Below are 18071 nucleotides of genomic sequence, written 5' to 3'. Positions count from 1 at the left end.
TGCTCTCTTTAATAGGGGTTTAAGTCAATAATGCATTTATAGAGACCAAGAAAGAAACCAAGAGTGGCTCAAACTGACTAAATCCCCTCTTCCCAGCAACAGTGTTTAGAGCAATTCAAAGGACAGGGTACAGACCTCCGGCTGGATGGCTTTAAACACAGGTATGTCCATTAACGTGATCTGGCTCTGTAACAAAAGAGAATCAGTGTTAGAATAAACTGTAAATCAAAGACAGCTGTCCTGGTACTTTGACTCTATACAGTGTAAGAACACATTCTCTCATGAGACACAAATCGAGGAAGAATAGAATAAAAGTTGTCTAAAATGCCACTCCCATCCTTTCCCCCTTCGTAAATCTTGTCCCCACATTCTTCTTTCTTTAATGTGAGACGAACTCCCAATTTAAGAATGGATAATAGTCATTTGGAGGGTGGGACTGAGATTGAGGGGAACATTTTCAGTTTGGATATTTTTGTACTTTTTGAGTTGCTCTTTCAAGCATGAATTACTTTTGGAATTTAAAAAGTTGCAGACACAGTATTAAAAATTAGAATGCTAAGGAGACACTATCTATTACTCTAAATTTACATCTTAAAAAAAATTGTGGCTTATAGAAATTGTACATTTCTTCTGAAGTCTCAGCCTCCTCGAAATTATATAGTAGATGCATCGTGCTGGACCGCAGACTATTTATTCCACCAGCCCACAATGAGAGAACTTCAGAACTTGAGAGCAAGCATTTGGGAACTTTTATAGCACATTGCCACATTTTTATTGTTGTTTTTTTTTTAAATATTAGTCCTCAACAGATAGGAGATGGAAAAAACTGGCCCTTTAACCACAGCTAGCTTGAGAAGCATTAATGCTGTAAATATGGAAAACACATACAATTAAAAGGCTGTTCTAGGGCCCCCTGGGTGGCTGAGGCAGTAGAGCATCTGACTCTTGACTTCAGCTCTGGTCATGATCTCTTGGTCCGGGGGTTAGAGCATCACATCAGGATCAATGCTGACAGTGTGGAGCCTGCTTGGGATTCTCTCTCTCTCTCTCTCTCTCAAAATAAGGAAATAAACTTAATAAAATAAAATAAAATAAAATAAAATAAAATAAATAAAATAATATAAAATAAAAGGCTGGTCCCATCGTTAGCTGCTCATCAGGCAGCAGTAAGAGAAAGCATCCTTGCTGATGATCTGTGCAGGATGAATTGAGCTGACTTCACATGACCTGCCCATCTCCACATGTCACCTGGGATGTCAGATGTCAGTTAACAGACACCTCTGTGACAGGCCAGGGAAAGGAGAGTCAAGGGCATTTGGATGTCTCCTAATGCAAGAAGACACCCTGCCCCTGGCACACAGGTCAAAGGGGAGGACGCGATGCAGGGGGATGAACTTGGACTCTGAAATCAGCGGGAGCCGGGGGTGTGTCTGGATAACACTGCTTGACGACAATATTCTCTGCGTGATTTAACCTCTCTCCCAATCTCAGGTGCCACATCTAGGAAATGGTAATAATAATCCCTACCTTATAGGATCCTTGGGAAAATGTAAGACAAGACGTGCAGAATGTCTGGCATTTGACAGGTGCTCTCTCTGGATAGGTATATGCACACGTGTGTGTACATGCAAGTAGTGAGAGCGCATCTATGTATGTGTGTAGAGAGAGACACACACACAGAGACCGAGAACATCTGTCAGGTGCCAGGCACTCTGCACCTCCTATTTTAAATTTTCACAAAGATTACATATGTATCATGGACCCTTGAACAGCACAGGTGTTATGGATGCCAACCATCCACAGTCAAAAATCTGCATATAACTTTTGACTCTTTACTGATAGCCTACTGTTGACCAGAAGCCTTACCGATAATGTCAACAGCTGACTAACACATTTTGTATGTTATATGAATTATAAACTGTATTCTTACAATAAGGGAAGCTAGAGGAAAACAAACATTATTAAGAAAAGTATAAGCAAGGGGTGCTTCGGTGGCTCAGTCGATTAAGCATCCGACTTCGGCTCAGGTCATGATCTCACGTTTGTGAGTTCGAGCCCTGCATTGGGCTCTGTGCTGACAGCTCAGAACCTGGAGCCTGCTTCAGATTCTCTGTCTCCCTCTCTCTGCCCCGCCCCTTCTCATGCTGTCTCTCTCTCTCTGTGTCCAAAATAAATAAACATTAAAAAATTTTTTTTAATCTTAAAAAAAAAGTAAAGTATAAAGAAGAAAAACTGCATTTACGGTACTGTATTTATAAAAATAATCTTTATATAAGTGGACACACACAGTTCAAACTTGTGTGTTCAAGGGTGAACTGTGCCCGCATGTGTGTTTATATATTTATGCTTACGTATCATATATATGTGAAGTCACTCAGATGGGCTTCATGTATTGGCTCCTGACCAATACAAGAGCTAAGAAATAAGGGGCTGTTGATGTATTTGAATATTCATGCATCAAAGTTGCTCTAGAGAATACTTAAAGGAGGCTGTTACATTGAGTCAACAAATACTGTCATAAAAAGAAAGCCTCATGTCCAGAACACATGAGAAAAATGGCAACACACACAGTATGTCAAGTGTAACCACAATCCGGGGCTAAGGTCCAAAACAGTGGTCGCCTCTCGGCATAATTTAAAGGTGGTCCAAGACCGCTGGGTTCCTGAGAAGCACAGGATGCAGGCCAAAGCATACCATCCTCAGGGCTGGGCGGGAGGGGGAAGTAAGCAGGTGGCTTCTGTGGAGAGCCTCTCTGTCCCCTCCAAGGGGCCAGTGCTGCCCTAATGGAGGCTCGGCAGAGGGGCAGCAATGGCGCCGGGAATGAAGAAGCGCTTGGGAACCGAGTCCTCCCACCTCTGGGTCTAACCACCAGCAGTAAGGGGGCACTGGACGTCCACAGAAGGTGGGTCTGGCCCTCGTAATCTGGGCGTCGAGGGACGCCTGAGGCCTGGAAGCCTACGGACACTGCAAACAGACTGGCATTCCTCCTGCCAGATCTGTGGAGATCGCCAGCCAAGGCCCCTCACATTTGGATTAACTCGGTCATCCTGGGGAACAGAAAGGCCTTGTGGAAACAGGAGATTTGTGCTCAAAGCTCAGAGGGCCTTGGAAATCTCTCCTGTGGCTCAACTTAACTCCCCACCCGGGAGAGCCAGCAGGATGCTTGCTATGTCATATAGGAAGAGAACCAAAAGTCTGCTAATGAGAAAAGGAGAAAATTTCCTCTCCATCCTGCCATCGCTCCTAGGGCTTGCTACTGAATTTCCAAATGATTTATGAAAATAGTGGCTTTATGTCTCACACGGTTTGGGATGGTCCAGGTTTCAAATATGGTGATCCCCACTCAGACCCTACGTCAGAAAACGTATTCAGGTGTTGTATTCAAAGGAAACAACAACAGAGGTCACCAAACTTAAAACAGACTGGCTGGCCCCAAACACACAACCTGAGGGTTTTCAGAAGTCTCTTGCGCATTTTTATCCTCACAGTTCTGACAGAGAAAGAAGCTGAGTCGGGAACAAGAACGTGTCAATACACAGGTAAAATCATCAGATTATAACTGTGTCATTTTACTACAAAGTCAAACGTGGGGGAAAGGGTGCTGACGGGCAGCCCTTCCCAGGACGTGTGGGGGCTCCAACGAAGGCAGTTTTAGCAGAAAGAGAGGGAGTGGGCAGGGATGGAGGCTTAAAGGTGACCAGTCCCGTCCCCCTTCACAGCATTCCCGGCCTCAGAAGACCTTGCCCCCCGCCCAGGGGAGAGGTCCAGGCTTCCTGGAGAGAAAGGGCATTTCCAGGGGTGTGGTGTGGCCTCCTCAGAAACACCCAACAACAGGCCCCTCCGGTCTACAAGTAGCACTTGTGAGGCACACCAGGCATGGTATGGACGGGCTGAATCACCACACCACAACTGAAGCTAATATTACACTGTGTGGGCATTGACTGGAAAACATAAACAGAATGAATGAATGGATGAATGAATGAATGAATGCATGCATGCATGCAGCACAGCCTCCTCAGTGAGGCACATATGCCCAGACAGAGGTGCACACTCATGAACAAGTCTCTCAACAGCTTCTCCTTATCTTTGGAAATGAACCCTTCACCCGGGATGCCCAATTAAGCTGGTCATCTGGCAATGCCTCCCTTAATCCTTTTTTTTTTTTTGGTAACATTTTTAATGCTTGGTGGCTTTTTGGTTTTTGGTTTTTTTTTGAGAGAGAGAGAGAGAGAGAGAGAAGGAGAGAAACAGGGCACCCGCAGGGAAGGGGCAGAAAAGAGAGAGGGAGACACAGGATCGAAGCAGGCTCCAGGCTCCGAGCTGACAGCAAAGAGCCTGATGTGGGGCTCAAACCCACAAACGGCGAGACCATGACCTGAGCTGACATTGGACACCTAACCGCCTGAGCCACCCAGATGCCCCATGCCTTCCTTAATCCTAACTCCCTTCTCCCACTCCCTTCTTCACCCTAGTCAAGGACTCCCTAAAAATCCAGGCTTTTTAGGGAAACGGCCAATCTCCACATATTACAAAACATTTCTGTTGAGGTGACTCCTTCAGCTCGGAGAGGCCTATTGGAGCACTTCACAGTATGGCCCCGAAGAAAGAGGTGGTTACTGTGCAGATAAATGAAAGCCACTTAGCCAAAAAGGAAAGGAAAAAGAAAAAAAAAAAAACACCTGTTTTCTGTGTATTTTGAATGTAATGTTTCCCCCTCTAATACTGGTCACTAAATCCCCCTTTCCAGCCACAACTTTAGTATAAAGGCTCTCTCAACCCCCAAATAAACAAACGAAAGAAGCTATTGGCAAATGAGTGGCGTATTTTATAACAGAAGGTATCTTTAAATTTGCATTTAGATCACCCACCAGCGCAGGACCAGGAAGGCTCACAGAACAAAAGCAATCAGCTCCAAAGACATATCCCTACTTGCACTCCTAGAGCCTCAGGAAGCACGTGTCGGGCAAATTTAGAATCACAGCCAAGGAAATGCAAATTCAACAGGAAGATGCCATTTGTCGTCCGTCAGTGCCACCAGGAGCGACAGGACTTTATAGACTGCTCTGTTCTTTTTGGAAAGCAATCTGGCAGTAGCACGTTGAAAAAGTTCTTTAACTCTTGCTTTTTTTTTTTTTTAAAGTCAAATTTCTAAAAAAAAGCTGCAAGAATAGTATGATGATCTATAACCTTTCGCCTAGCTTCACTAATTATTAACATCTTGCCTCATTTGTTTTATCTCTATGTATAATAATTATATATACACATTTTCTTCTGAACCACTTGAGAATAAAATGCAGATATCATGACTCTTCACCCCTAAATCCCTCAGCATGTTCTTCCGCAAGAACAAGACCATGCTCGTACATAATGATAAAATTATTACATTCAGGAAACTTATCACCGCTACAGTTGATAATACTGATAACAGTATTATCTAATATTACATCCCACACTCAAAATTTGCTTGAATATCCCAATATTGTTTTAATAGCAATTTTTTCACGATCCAAGATCAGGCACTGCATTTAGATATTATCTCCTAAAAAGTGAAATGAGCATATGGTTGACACAACAATCCTACAGAAAGACGAGCGCTGGAAACAAAAAAAGGCCACGAAAAGGGACTTGTTGGGGAAAAAAATTGTAGTGTTCAGACTCTGGGATTTTATGCAGCTATTAAAAATAGAGAATTAGGGGCGCCTGGGTGCCTCAGTTGGTTAAGTATCCAACTTCGGCTCAGGTCATGATCTTGCGGAAGTTCACAAGTTTGAGCCCTGTGTCGGGCTCTGTGCTGCCAGCTCGGAGCCTGGGGCCTGGAGCCTGCTTCGGATTCGGTGTCTCCCTCTCTCTCTGCTCCTTCCCCACTTGTGCTCTATTTCTCTCTCTCTCAAAAATAAATAAACATTAAAAAATTTTTTTAAATAGAGAATTAAATCTATACACACTGACCTAGAAGAAGTCCATGACAAAGTTTGAGCTTTGCTCTTTACTCTGCTTTCAGCCTCCTGTGGTGGAGGAAGATGGAAATCTAGCTGTAGAGCACCCCTGGTGAGAAACTGAGGACATTTTAAATGATTCAAACCTTTTTTATTACAAAATAACACACATTTACAGAAAACCACATCAAACAATTACAGGGTTTGATGACTTACTATAAGATGAATACCTTGTAATTACCACCTCAGTCAAGAAATAGCTACCTCAATCAACACACAAATGGACCCCAAAAACGTGGTACACACACACACACACACACACACACTAGGGAGTATTATTCAACCTGAAAAGGCAAGGAAATGCTGACATATGTCACAAGATGGACGAACCTTGAGGACATGAAGCTGAGTGGCAAAAGCCAGGCACAAAGAAACAAAAGCTGTCTCAGTGGTTGAGGGTAGGGGGGATGGAGAGCTGTCTAAGGAGTATGGCGTTTCGGGTGTGCAAGATGAAACAGCTCTGGAGATCAGTTGCACGACAATGTGAATGTACTTAACACTATTGAACTGTACACTTAGAAATGGTTAAGGTGAAAAAAAAAGAAAATAAATGGTTAAGGTGATAAATTTTATATTGCACATACTTTACTACAGATCAAAAAAGTCACCCCAGAGTTCTTCCTGGGGCCTCATCCCAATCACAAGCAACAGAGGTCCTGACTTTCCTCAAGTTTATGATTTGATCACTCAAGTGTGTGTACCAAGGCATCATGGTGGCATCTTGCCTGCTTTCTTCTTTAATGTTTACTTATTTTTGAGAGAGAGAAAGCATGAGCAAGGGAGGGGCAGAGAGAGAGGGGGATAGAGATAGATAGTCTGAAGTGGGCTCTATGCTGAGGGCAGAGAGCCCAATGTGGGGCTTGAACTCCCAAACCATGAGATCATGACCTGAGCCGAAGTTGGACGCTTAACCGACTGAGCCACCCAGGCACCCCTTGCCCACTCTTTTAAAAGTTTAATGTGTGGCACCTGGCTGGCTCAGTTGGTAGAGCGTTGACTCTTTTAAAAAAAAAAAAATTTTTAATGTTTATTTATTTTTGAGACAGAGCACAAGTGGGGGAAGGGCAGAGAAAGAGACACAGAATCTGAAACAGGCTCCAGACTCTGAGCTGTCAGCACAGAACCTGATGTGGGGCTCAAACCCACAAACGGCAAGATCATGACCTGAGCCAAAGTTGGACACTTAACTGACTGAGCCACCAGCAGAGTGTTCATTCTTGATCTCAGGACTGTGAGTTCAAGCCCTATGCTGAGGGTAGAGACTACATAAAAAAAAAATTTTTTTTTTAATAATATAAATANCTCTCTCTCCTAGAAATAAATAAAACACTAAAAAAAAATTTTTTTTAAATAATATAAATAAAATAAAAGCTTGATGTGTGTTTGTAAGTTTCTTTTAANTCTCTTCTCTCTCTCCTAGAAATAAATAAAACACTAAAAAAAAAATTTTTTTAAATAATATAAATAAAAGCTTGATGTGTGTTTGTAAGTTTCTTTTACTCTACAAGTATTCTCTCCATCCCTTCGTTTTCCTCACAATGTATCTGCTGGAGAATCCAGGCCACTTGACTTACACAGTCCCCCACACTCACAGTGCAGGTCAACATGTTCCTCTGTCCTTGGCATTTCCTGCAAATTGGCAACTGCACCCAGAGACTTGATCAGACACAGGTTTGATCCCTTTGGCAGGAATGGGGGTGGCGCTGCATTGTTTCGTCAGGAGGCACATAATGTCTCTCCTTTTGTGTCAGTAGCTATTGGTGCTCAATGCTGAGATCTATTCATTCGCTCGGGTTATAAAATGATGATACTGTATTCCAGTTCTATCGTTCCATTTCCATCTATTAACTGAAATTATCCTTATCCTCTATTTGGTTAACCAGTATAGCTCAAAAGTTCAAAAATGAAAGGTAAGACAAATACTGGATTCTTTAATTCTATTTCTTGGGTTTTAAGATAATAAATGTGTTCCCTATCATCATCCAGTGATGACCTATTGTTTGATGGGTTTCAATCAATTCCAAATATTGTTCTTTTGAAGCTCAAATGGTCCCATCACTGAACAATGGCAGCTTCTTCCTCTAGATAGCTCTTGAGTCCTTTTGACAGGACCCACTTGGTCCTCAATAGCTTCCTCACGGGTAACTGGAAAGATGTACTGGTTCATCTTGAATATTTCCTGTCCTAGACCTAGAATCAACCAATTCTCTGGGAAGCCCCTGTTTCTTTCAGCGATCAATGGTATTTCAAGACCACAGTCTGGAATTCATACTGATATTTCCAATTCAAATTCAGGACAATTTTTCCCCCTAACTTACCTACTTACCTTCTTCTGTATTACAGCTGTATTTCCTTTCTTCCATATTGAAAATCCTGGTCTCAAGGACACACGGTATAAAGGACTGCATTATTCCATAACTATTCATTTCCTTTATCCTACATCATTCATATAACAACCTTAGAATAACAATACTGATGCAACCACCATCACTGTAATTGCTGAGAAAAGTTATGAAAGTTTTGTACATGTTCTCTCCATCCTCCCACATTTTTTACAGTTTACACTAGAACAGTCACACTGCATCTATTACATAGGCAACACAGCCATTACATGCCGTACCTTCTCCCTTTCCTTACCCATTCAGTCTTCACTCTATGGTAACTGAGATTCACTGGTCTTCATCAGTCTTTATTGTGATGTTTCTCTAATCATTTTTGTGGTCTGAAGCTTGTTCTCTGGTAGAATGCTCAGGAAGAGTTCAAGGAATAACATTCTCTGAAGAATAATATTCAGCATGTTCATAATTGTCTATGCCCTTAATACCTGAAAGTCAGTGTTACTGGATATAAAATCTTTGGCTCACATTATTTTTTTCCTTGACTTACTTGATTATATTATTTTCCTTTCTTTCGGCAAAAAGTGTTTTGGACAAAAATATTGATGGTAATTTAATTTTATTTCTCTCAATCATTTTATGTTGCTTACATGTTGAAATGATACTATCTTAGACATACCAAGTAAAGTAAAATTTATTTTTAAAGTAATCTCAGGGGCGCCTAGGTGGCTTAGCCAGTTAAGCTCTGAGTCTTAATTTTAGCTCAGGTTGTGATCTCACAGTTTGTAGGTTCAAGCCCTGCATCAGGCTCAGTGCTCGCAGTACATAGACTGCTTGGGATTCTCTCTCTCTCCCTCTCTCTCTGCCCCTCCCCTGTTCATGTTCTCTCTCAGAATAAATAAACTTTTAAAATAATAATAAACATTAAAAAATAAAAATAATTTCAACTCTTCTGTTTATTTATTTATTTTTTTTATTTNTAAAAAAAAAAATTTAATGTGGCTACTAGCAAATTTAAAATTGCATATGTGATATAGAAAACCCTAAAAACTCCACCAAAACCTACTCAAATTGAGAAACGAATTCGGTAAGGTGGTAAGATACAAAATCAATGTACAGAAATCCATTGCATTTCTATACACAAATAATAAAGCAGCAAAAAGAGAAATTAAGAAAACAATCCCATTTATAACTGCACCAAAAATAATAAAAATACCTGTGAATAAACTTAACAAAGGAGGTGAAAGACCTGTACACTGATAAAAGAAACTGAAGATTTCTTTTCTCATGAACTGGAAGAACAAATATTGTTGAAATGCTCATAGTACCTAGAGCAATCTACAGATTTAATGCAGTCCCTATCAAAACACCAACAGCGCTTTTCACAGAACTAGAACAAACAATCCTAAAACTTCTGTGAAATCACAATAAAATTCCAAATAGCCAAAGCAATCTTGAAAAGGAAAACCAAGCTAGAAGTATCACAGTTTCAGATTTCAAGTTATACTACAAAGCTGTAATGATCAAAATAGTATGGTACTGACACAAAAACAGATACACAGATCAACAGAACAGAAAGCCCAGGAATAAACCCACAATTATATGGTCAATTAATCTTCGACAAAAGAGGCAAGAACACACAGTGGGGAACAGACAGTCTCACGGCACCTGGGTGGCTCAGTCTGTTAAGCATCCCACTTCAGCTTCAGTATGATCTCATGGTTTGTGACTTTGAGCCTTGCCTCACTCTCTCTCAAAAATAAATAAACGTTAAAAAAAAAGTCCCTTCAACAAATAATGTTAGGAAAATTGGACAGTCATGTACAAAAAAATTAATACACCACTTTCTTACACCATACATACACCAAAATAAACTCAAAATGGATTAAAGTCCTAAATGTGAGACCTGAAACCATAAAAACGCTAGAAGAGAGCACAAGCAGGAATTTATCTTTCTTACACCACTTTCTTACACCATACATACACCAAAATAAACATAAAATGGATTAAAGTCCTAAATGTGAGACCTGAAACCATAAAAACGCTAGAAGAGAGCACAAGCAGGAATTTATCTGTCATCAGCCATAACAACATTTACATATGTCTTGTGAGGCAAGGGAAACAAAAGTAAAAATAAACTGCTGGGATTCCAACAAAATAAAATACTTCTGCACAGCAAAGAAAACAGTCAACAAAACTAAAAGAAAACACACTGAATGGGGAAAAGATATTTGCAAGTGATATATCCAATAAAGGGTTAGTATCCAAAATACATAAAGAACTTACACAACTCAACACCAAAAGCCCAAATAACCCAATTAAGAAATGGGCAGGAGACACGAACAGGCATTTCTCCAAAGAAGACATCCAGATGGCCAAAAGACACATAAAAAGATGTTCAACATCACTCATCATCAGGAAAATGCAAATCAAAACCACAGTGAGGTATCACCTCACACCAGTCAGAATGGCTAAAATAAAAAACATGAGAAACAACAAACGTTGGCAAGGATACAGGGAAAAAGGAACCCTTGAGCCCTGTTGGTGGGAATGCAAACTGGTGCAGCCACTGCAGAAAACAGTATGAAGGTTCCTCAAAAAATTAAAAATAGAACTACCCTATAATCCAGTAACCATACAACTGGGTATTTACCCAAAGAATATGAAAACACTGGGGCACCCAGGTGGCTCAGTTGGTTAAGCATCTGACTTGGGCTCAGGTCATGCTCTCTCAGTTTATAAGTTTGAGTCCCGCATCGAACTATCAATGAAGAGCCTGCTTCAGATCTTCTGTTTCCCTCTCTCTCCGCCCCTCCCCCCCACTCTCTCACTCTCAAAAGATAAATGAACATTAAAAAAAAAAAAAGAATAGGAGAAAAGTAATGGGAAAGGATATGTGCACCCCTGTTTACTGAAGCACTACTTACAAAAGCCAAATTAAAGAAAGAGCCCACTGTCCATCAGCAGACGAGTGGACAGAGAACACATGGTATAAATATACGACAGAATACTACTATACCAGAAAAAAGAATAGAATCTTACCATTTGAATTTTTTTAAATATTTTATTTATTTCTGAGAGAGAGAGAGAGACAGCAAGAGCAGGGGAGGGTCAGAGAGAGAGGGAAAAACAGAATCTGAAACAGGCTCCAGGTTCCGAGCCGGCAGTCAGCACAGAGCCCGACGTCGGGCTCAAACCCACAAACCGTGAGATCATGACCTGAGCCAAAGTCAGACGCTCAATCAACTGAGCCACCCAGGTGCCCCGAATCTTACCATCTGAAATAATATGTATGGATCTAAAGAGTATAATGCTAAACAAAATAAGTCAGGCAGAGATTTCATTCATATGTGCGATTTAAGAAACAAAACAAATGAACAAAGAGGGGAAAAGTCAAAGCAAAAAACAGACTCAACTACAGAGAACAAATGGTGGGGCGGGGGGCGGTGAAACAGGGGAAGAAGGTGGAGAGGACACTCACCATGATGAGTACCGAGTAATACACGGAACTGATAGGTCACTATGTTGTACGCTCTTTTTGCCTCTCTCAAAATAAATAAACATTAAAAAAAGAAAGAAAATCAGGAGCTAATAAACTGTTTCACTGGGTTATTCTGAAGACTGAATTCTTTCAGTCAGCATGTATTCACTGACTGCCTACTATGAGCTTAGGCACTCTTCTGGGCACTGTGGAAAGAGCAATGGGCAAGTCAGTTAAAAGTTCCTGTCCTTAAAGAGTTTCTATTCCAGTGGAAGAGACAGAGCACAAAAACTATTATTATGTAGTGTGTGGCGTTGGGTAGTAACGAGAACCATGAAGAAGCTGGAGCGGTGTAAGGGGAGAGAGTCGTGGAGAGGCGCCACTTGAGTCCAAGGACAGAGACAGAGACAGACAGAGAAGAGCCAGAAGGAGGGAAGGAAAAGAAGCGCAGGGCCCTGCAGCAGGGAGATGCGGGGTGAGTCTGGGTTAGAAAGAAGGGGCCGAGGTCTAGCTGGGGAACAGAGACGGCGGGAGAGGAGGCGTGGCCAGATCACAGGGGGCACTGGAGGCCTCGGAGACACACACGGTCTCATTCTCCTCCGAGGCAGCTGCTAGAGAGTTTTACACAGGTTTTTATATGATCCCTTGGCTGCACTGAAGGTGGTGGCACACGTGCCAGGCTCAGCAAGGCACAACATAGGCGTGGAGGCCAACCACGGCAGAATGACGAGACGCAGCCCGGTCAGCTCCCGCGCCACCCTGGGGGCCACGAAACCTGGTCCAGCAAGGGGGACGCGGAGGAGTGGGCGTGGCGGGGGACCCTTCTGAGGCTGCCCTGGGACGGTGCCTGCAATTAGGCTTGAGGACACCCCAGGGGCAATATACTCGGCCATCCTCAGTGCAAAAGGCAGAAACCAAGTCCTGGCGAAACGAGGAGCCAACCCTGCCCTTCAGTCAGAGCAGCTAAACACACTTGTTGAAGAAAAAACAATTCTTAAAAAAATTAGTATTACAAAATACTGTTTTCTATCACTGTAGAAAACAATCACTGTAAAAATGTACAAGGTACAACTGAACAAAAAGAAGAAAAACTAAATTCCAATTAACTATTATCCTACAACCAGAAATGACAGTAAATAATGTTTGGCTATTTATATCCAGATATTTATGACTGGTAAACATCAGAGCTAGACCTCTTCCAATGCAAATGTAAATTGTGTGTGTGTGTGTGTGTGTGTGTGTGTGTGTGTGTGCTGTGCGTGCTTTTTAACACTGGCAGCCTACTCTATTCATTGTGCTGCAACTTGTTCCTTTCACTTAATATCCAAGGTATGTATGACTCCCACGACTTCAGAGGTGGTTAATTTCTGGACTGACGGCATCCTGTTTAATGCTGCTTGGTATTTCATAAGGAATATTCTATCCCACGGTCCCTGTCATGGGGCATATGGCTTGTTTCCAACCAGAGCAACTGTTCGCTGCCCCCATCCCACTGTTTTGGTGCCCAGACCCCCGCGTCTGTTGTGTTACTTACAGCAAACTCCTCGGGACTCACTTTCAAGACATCAAACACAACGGCATCGTAGCTCTTGCTGGCAGAGTCGCAGCTCTGGCCCTCCAGAGAGTCTGAGCTGCTGCTGCCCTGTGGAGGACAGGGAGAGAGGGCACCACCTGAGCAGTCGGGCCGGCTCCGGGGTCACTCACCCCCACACCCTGAACGGAGGGTGCGAGGGTGCCACAACTGTGCAGCGGCGAAAGCTCCTACTGCTCACTGCTCCACCCTGTTCCAGGCCCCACCTTAGGCACTTCATACAAATACTTGTGTTTCGCTGTCTTAAGAACCTCTGAGCACACACTATTTTTATTCCCATTTTCAGATTAGGAAGCAGAGGCCGTGCCACTCCCCCAGGGTACCGCCGCTCGGAGACCGAAGCGCCAGGACATGAATGCAGCTTTACGCCTAGGTGATGCCAGATGCATGCCCTGGTTCATGACACTGATCACTTCTGGCCCGCTGTGTAGCCGCTGGGGTAAAAAGATTCAGCCCACTCTTCCTTCAGAGAGGCCTTCGCAACTCAGGAGGCCTGAGGCAATCGTCTGTCTGTCTTCTTACAGCTTTCAGATATCACCTGGGTTCACCTTTGTTTTTTTCTTGAAGTCACTGCAGGAAATTCTTACACAAAATGTTAAACTGGCCCTCAAGGCTTATTTCACATAGGGGCCACTTGGAATTCAAAGCCTGTTAGCTGATGAGGTGAGAGGTAACCAGCTGGCTTTGGAGACGGGCCCGAAAGTTATATTTGGTAGAGCCCCTCGTTAAGGAGAACACGGTGAGTCCTGCCATGTAGAGAAAGGGTCTCCCATAAAAGAGCAAGTTAAAACTCCCCAAACGTGGCCAGTTTCATGAAACCCAACACTGCGGGGATCCCAGAATGTTGAACATACCTTCTCTTTGATTCTATTTAATTTCATCAAATTCTACTTCGGGGAACGAGTCAAGCTTACCACCCAAAAACTGTGCCCCATTCGTAAATGGTTTTATTCGTCTCAACCCATGAAGAGGGACTTTGTGGTTTCCATTAACCTCAGTATCTTGGACCAGGATTCAGAGAACATGCTTTTATTAATTCTTCTTTATTTCACTCTTTCCAAAATGGCTATATCTGGAAAAACTTTGCAATCTTACTGGAAACTACAGTGTTTTTAGGCCAGTGAGGGAAACCAACAGTCAACAACTGAAAATGTGAGGTTAAAAGGAGGAGCAGAAACTTAAACCTGTGGATTTCAATAGGCCTGTGTCATTTAAAGGTTTTACAAGTGAGGCTACATACCCAGAAGGCTAAGGTGACCTCAAGAAGTAGCACGTCACGGGGGGAAGAGCTCTCAAGTCAGGCCTGAGTGGGGTGCCAGCCCACACTAGCTGCCGCCTGACCTCACACAACTTACTTCACTTCCCCGTCTCTGTACAACAGCACTGCTGGACCTACTCCCCAGGACTGGGGGGCGGGTTGTATAAAATGAAGCTTCCAAAGCAGCTGGCTGACCCCCCCTCCCGGGGAGACGATGATTCAAGGGGCCTGGATGGGCCGGGCATGGCTATTTTAAAAGTGCCATGAGGGGTGCCTGGGTGGCTTAGTCGGTTAAGCGTCCGACTTTCGCTTAGGTCATGATCTCGCAGTTTGTGGGTTCGAGCCCCACGTCGGGCTCTGTGCTGATTGCCAGCTCAGAGCCTGGAGCCTGTTTCAGAGTCTGTGACTCTCTCTCTCTCTGACCCTCCCCTGCTCACGCTGTCTCTCTCTCTTTCTCTCCTAGAAATATAAAAAAAAAAGTTTAAAAAAAAAAAAAGTGCCATGAATGGGGCAGGGTGCCTAGGTGGCTCAGTCAGTTAAGCATCTGACTTTGACTTGGGTCATGATCTCACAGTTCGTGGGTTTGAGCCTCGTGTCAGGCTTTGTGCTGACAGCTCAGAGCCTGGAGCCTGCTTTGGATTCTGTGCCTCCCCCTCTCTCTTTTCCTCCCCTACTCGCACTGTCTCTTTCTTTCTCTCTCTCAAAAATATGAACGAATGGTGGGACCTTCTCCCATGAGAAGAATCTGTGCTAAACCTGTGAAAAGTAACAAAGACTAATCCCGAGTACCTCTGGAAGTGGCAGTCTGTCCCGCCCCTCAGTCTTATGTACAGACCCTGAGCAGGTGATTACCGGTAAGTCACTCTGCACTTCCACAACCACCTTCCAGAAAGCAAGCAAAGTCGAGTGACAGGGTGATTTTCCTCAGTGTGGTGTTGTCACGGTTGAGAGCATTGGGCTGAGTCACGGAGGCCCGGCTCTGAACCCCCACCCACTGCTGACCAGCTGTCTGATGCGAGCCAGTGTATTCCCACCTTCCTGCTTCAGTTTCCCCATCTGTAAACTGGGGGTGAAGCACACACACACCATCAGGTTAGTGTGAGGATCAGTGTGATAATGCCTGTGGAGCAGGCAAGGCAAGGGCCTGGTGTGTGACAGGCACTGGATTATGGGGTACGTGTGTGTGGGGCCATTCAGTCACCAAAACTGAGTACTTTGGTTACATTTGTGTCCTTTCACTCAGTAACTATGGAGTACTTGCCATGTTCTACGTACACATATACACACACGTGTACATACAGATGTACGTACACATAGTATGTACGCACACGTGTATACATAGGTGTATAGATACGCATATACTCAGAGAGATCAGAAAAGAAGTTCTACTCGAGATGGGGCATAAATTGTAAATGAAAACAGAAGTCTGATTCCTCCAGTTACCAAACAGTCCACTCCTGGGATTTCATGTGCAGCAACCTCCCCACTGCATCTGCCACAGACACACACACTCACACCAGGGGCCTTATTTAGTCCAGTGCTGCTCCAAATACATCAGTGCTGGTGCTGACGATAATGCAGGGACTTTACTTAAACCTATGTTGGCACCATCAGGGAGTCTTAGAAGGTGCTCGCAAGTCTGTTTTCAGAGGCAGAGATCAAAATAAGGACTTTCTTAAAGGTTTCTGAGATGTGAATTGGTTCCTGTGAATTTCTAGCTGATCACACAGGATCGTTTCAAAAGCCCAGCCAACCGTGAGGGGCTTGCAAGCGCACAGCACTGACTGTTCCCTTGCCAGCTTGTCACAGGAGCCATGCATCACACGTCCGGCAAGGTGACGTCCCCGGGCCGGACCCCCACTCCTGCTAGCGTGCCTCTGTCCCATCACTGCATGGGGAAAACAAGTTCCCAAAGCCCCAGGGCAGGGGCCGCAGCCCAGGCCACCCTCAGACCACCGGTCTTTCCAGCCATTTCCTACCAAGCAAGGTAAGAACGAACACCAGGCCAACTGGAAGCACTTCTGTCTGACTTCACTCTGGAATGTGTGACTTATTTAACATCGGCAGCCGCTTTTCTCGGGAAAGAGCTGATCCCATCTTGCCACCAAAATGGAATGTGGCACTTGCTATGACCGGACTGGGCAGGTGATGGTTTTTCCTTGAAGAAAACACACGGATCCACAGGGCTGACTGCCTCCCACATCTCACGCCCGGCGGGGCAGGGGCCACGGGAGCGCTGAGAATGGTGGTATTCGTGAAGCCTTGCTGCCTTGCTGTCCACGACTTACCGGGGGCCTGCCCCTCAACTGCCCCAATTCTCACAGCCCCTGTACCTGTGGAGTGGCGGAGGTGACCAACACGCTAGCCATCAGGCCATTCCTCTTGTACATAGTCTCCGGGCCGCAGGGAGCTTCAGGGCAGCCTCTGTCGGTGACATAACCTGTCTGGAGAAGTCCTGCAAGGCAAAGGGGCTCATAAAAACCAGCTTTCACACCCAACTTCACCCCACCCTGGAGGCGGAGTTGTGCTAGACTTGAGCGGAAGACCCTGGGGGAGACCTGTATAAACAAAGGTTTTAAGCCAGCGGCCTTTAGGCTAAATATGACCCACATATGTAGTTTCTTGAGCCTGTATAGGTTTTAATATTCTTAAAATTCATCAACAATCTTTAAATAGAAGGCTTCACATGGAATTCTGGATTTCTAGCCTTTCTTGAAAATGAAAATACCTGGCAGTACTGGCCTCACGTTCCTGCATGATGACCATCAGCTGAGCTGAGCAACAGCGGCCCCTTGCATTGGGGCAAGTGCCTTCCAGACCACACCTGCCCTGTGCCACCATCGGGGACATGCCTGGCCCTCTCAGGCACTAGAGTTTGTGACCTTTGTTTTAAATGAAAGCAGGAAGAGACGACAAACTGTCTTTCCCCACGCATGAGACCGTTTCATCAATAACAATGTGATCACAGCTAATACCCGTCTACTGCCCACCAAGTGTCGTTTACTTTGCGTACATTAACTCAACTCACCCTCACAACCGCCTCACATAGGTCCTATTATTCCCATATTAGGTGTGAGGAGTTTGAGGCACAGAGAGGTTAAGTAACTCATGCGTAACCCTGCCATCCCATCGTCATTCAAGACCCTGCTCAAATGTCATGTCCTCTGGTTATGGAGCCGGGACCCCTCAGACCAGAACCAGGTGCTCCCGTGCCGATGCGTACATGCCTCTAGTAGAGCATTTATCACATCACTGGACAACACAGAGCTGCAGCCACCACCTGCTTTTTAGCAGAAAAGTGACCAGGAGAGTAGGGAGGGTGCACGAGGGTAAGGAAAGGAACAGGTCAGGGTACAGTCGGCAACCACCTGCATTTGTTCAGGCCAGAGATGAAGGTCCCCTGGGCTAA

The 18071-nt window shown here is 44.2% G+C and overlaps 1 protein-coding gene across 1 annotated transcript in view; it reads right to left on the bottom strand.

The window, feature by feature from the left end:
• RALGPS1 (Ral GEF with PH domain and SH3 binding motif 1) overlaps positions 1-18071 on the bottom strand; it is a 257605-nt gene that overhangs the window by 215753 nt on the left and 23781 nt on the right. The window contains exons 2-4 of the mRNA XM_077768262.1: positions 16996-17117; positions 13348-13455; positions 136-186 (exon numbers count right to left, since the gene is read on the bottom strand). Of these exons, the coding sequence (XP_077624388.1) occupies positions 136-186; positions 13348-13455; positions 16996-17052 (216 nt within the window). The 5' untranslated portion in view covers positions 17053-17117. The remainder of the gene's footprint in view (positions 1-135; positions 187-13347; positions 13456-16995; positions 17118-18071) is intronic.

Source organism: Crocuta crocuta, unplaced genomic scaffold (assembly GCF_008692635.1).
Source record: "Crocuta crocuta isolate KB4526 unplaced genomic scaffold, BGI_CrCroc_1.0 scaffold35, whole genome shotgun sequence".
NCBI lineage: Eukaryota > Metazoa > Chordata > Mammalia > Carnivora > Hyaenidae > Crocuta > Crocuta crocuta.
This window is presented reverse-complemented; position numbering and strand designations above follow the sequence as displayed.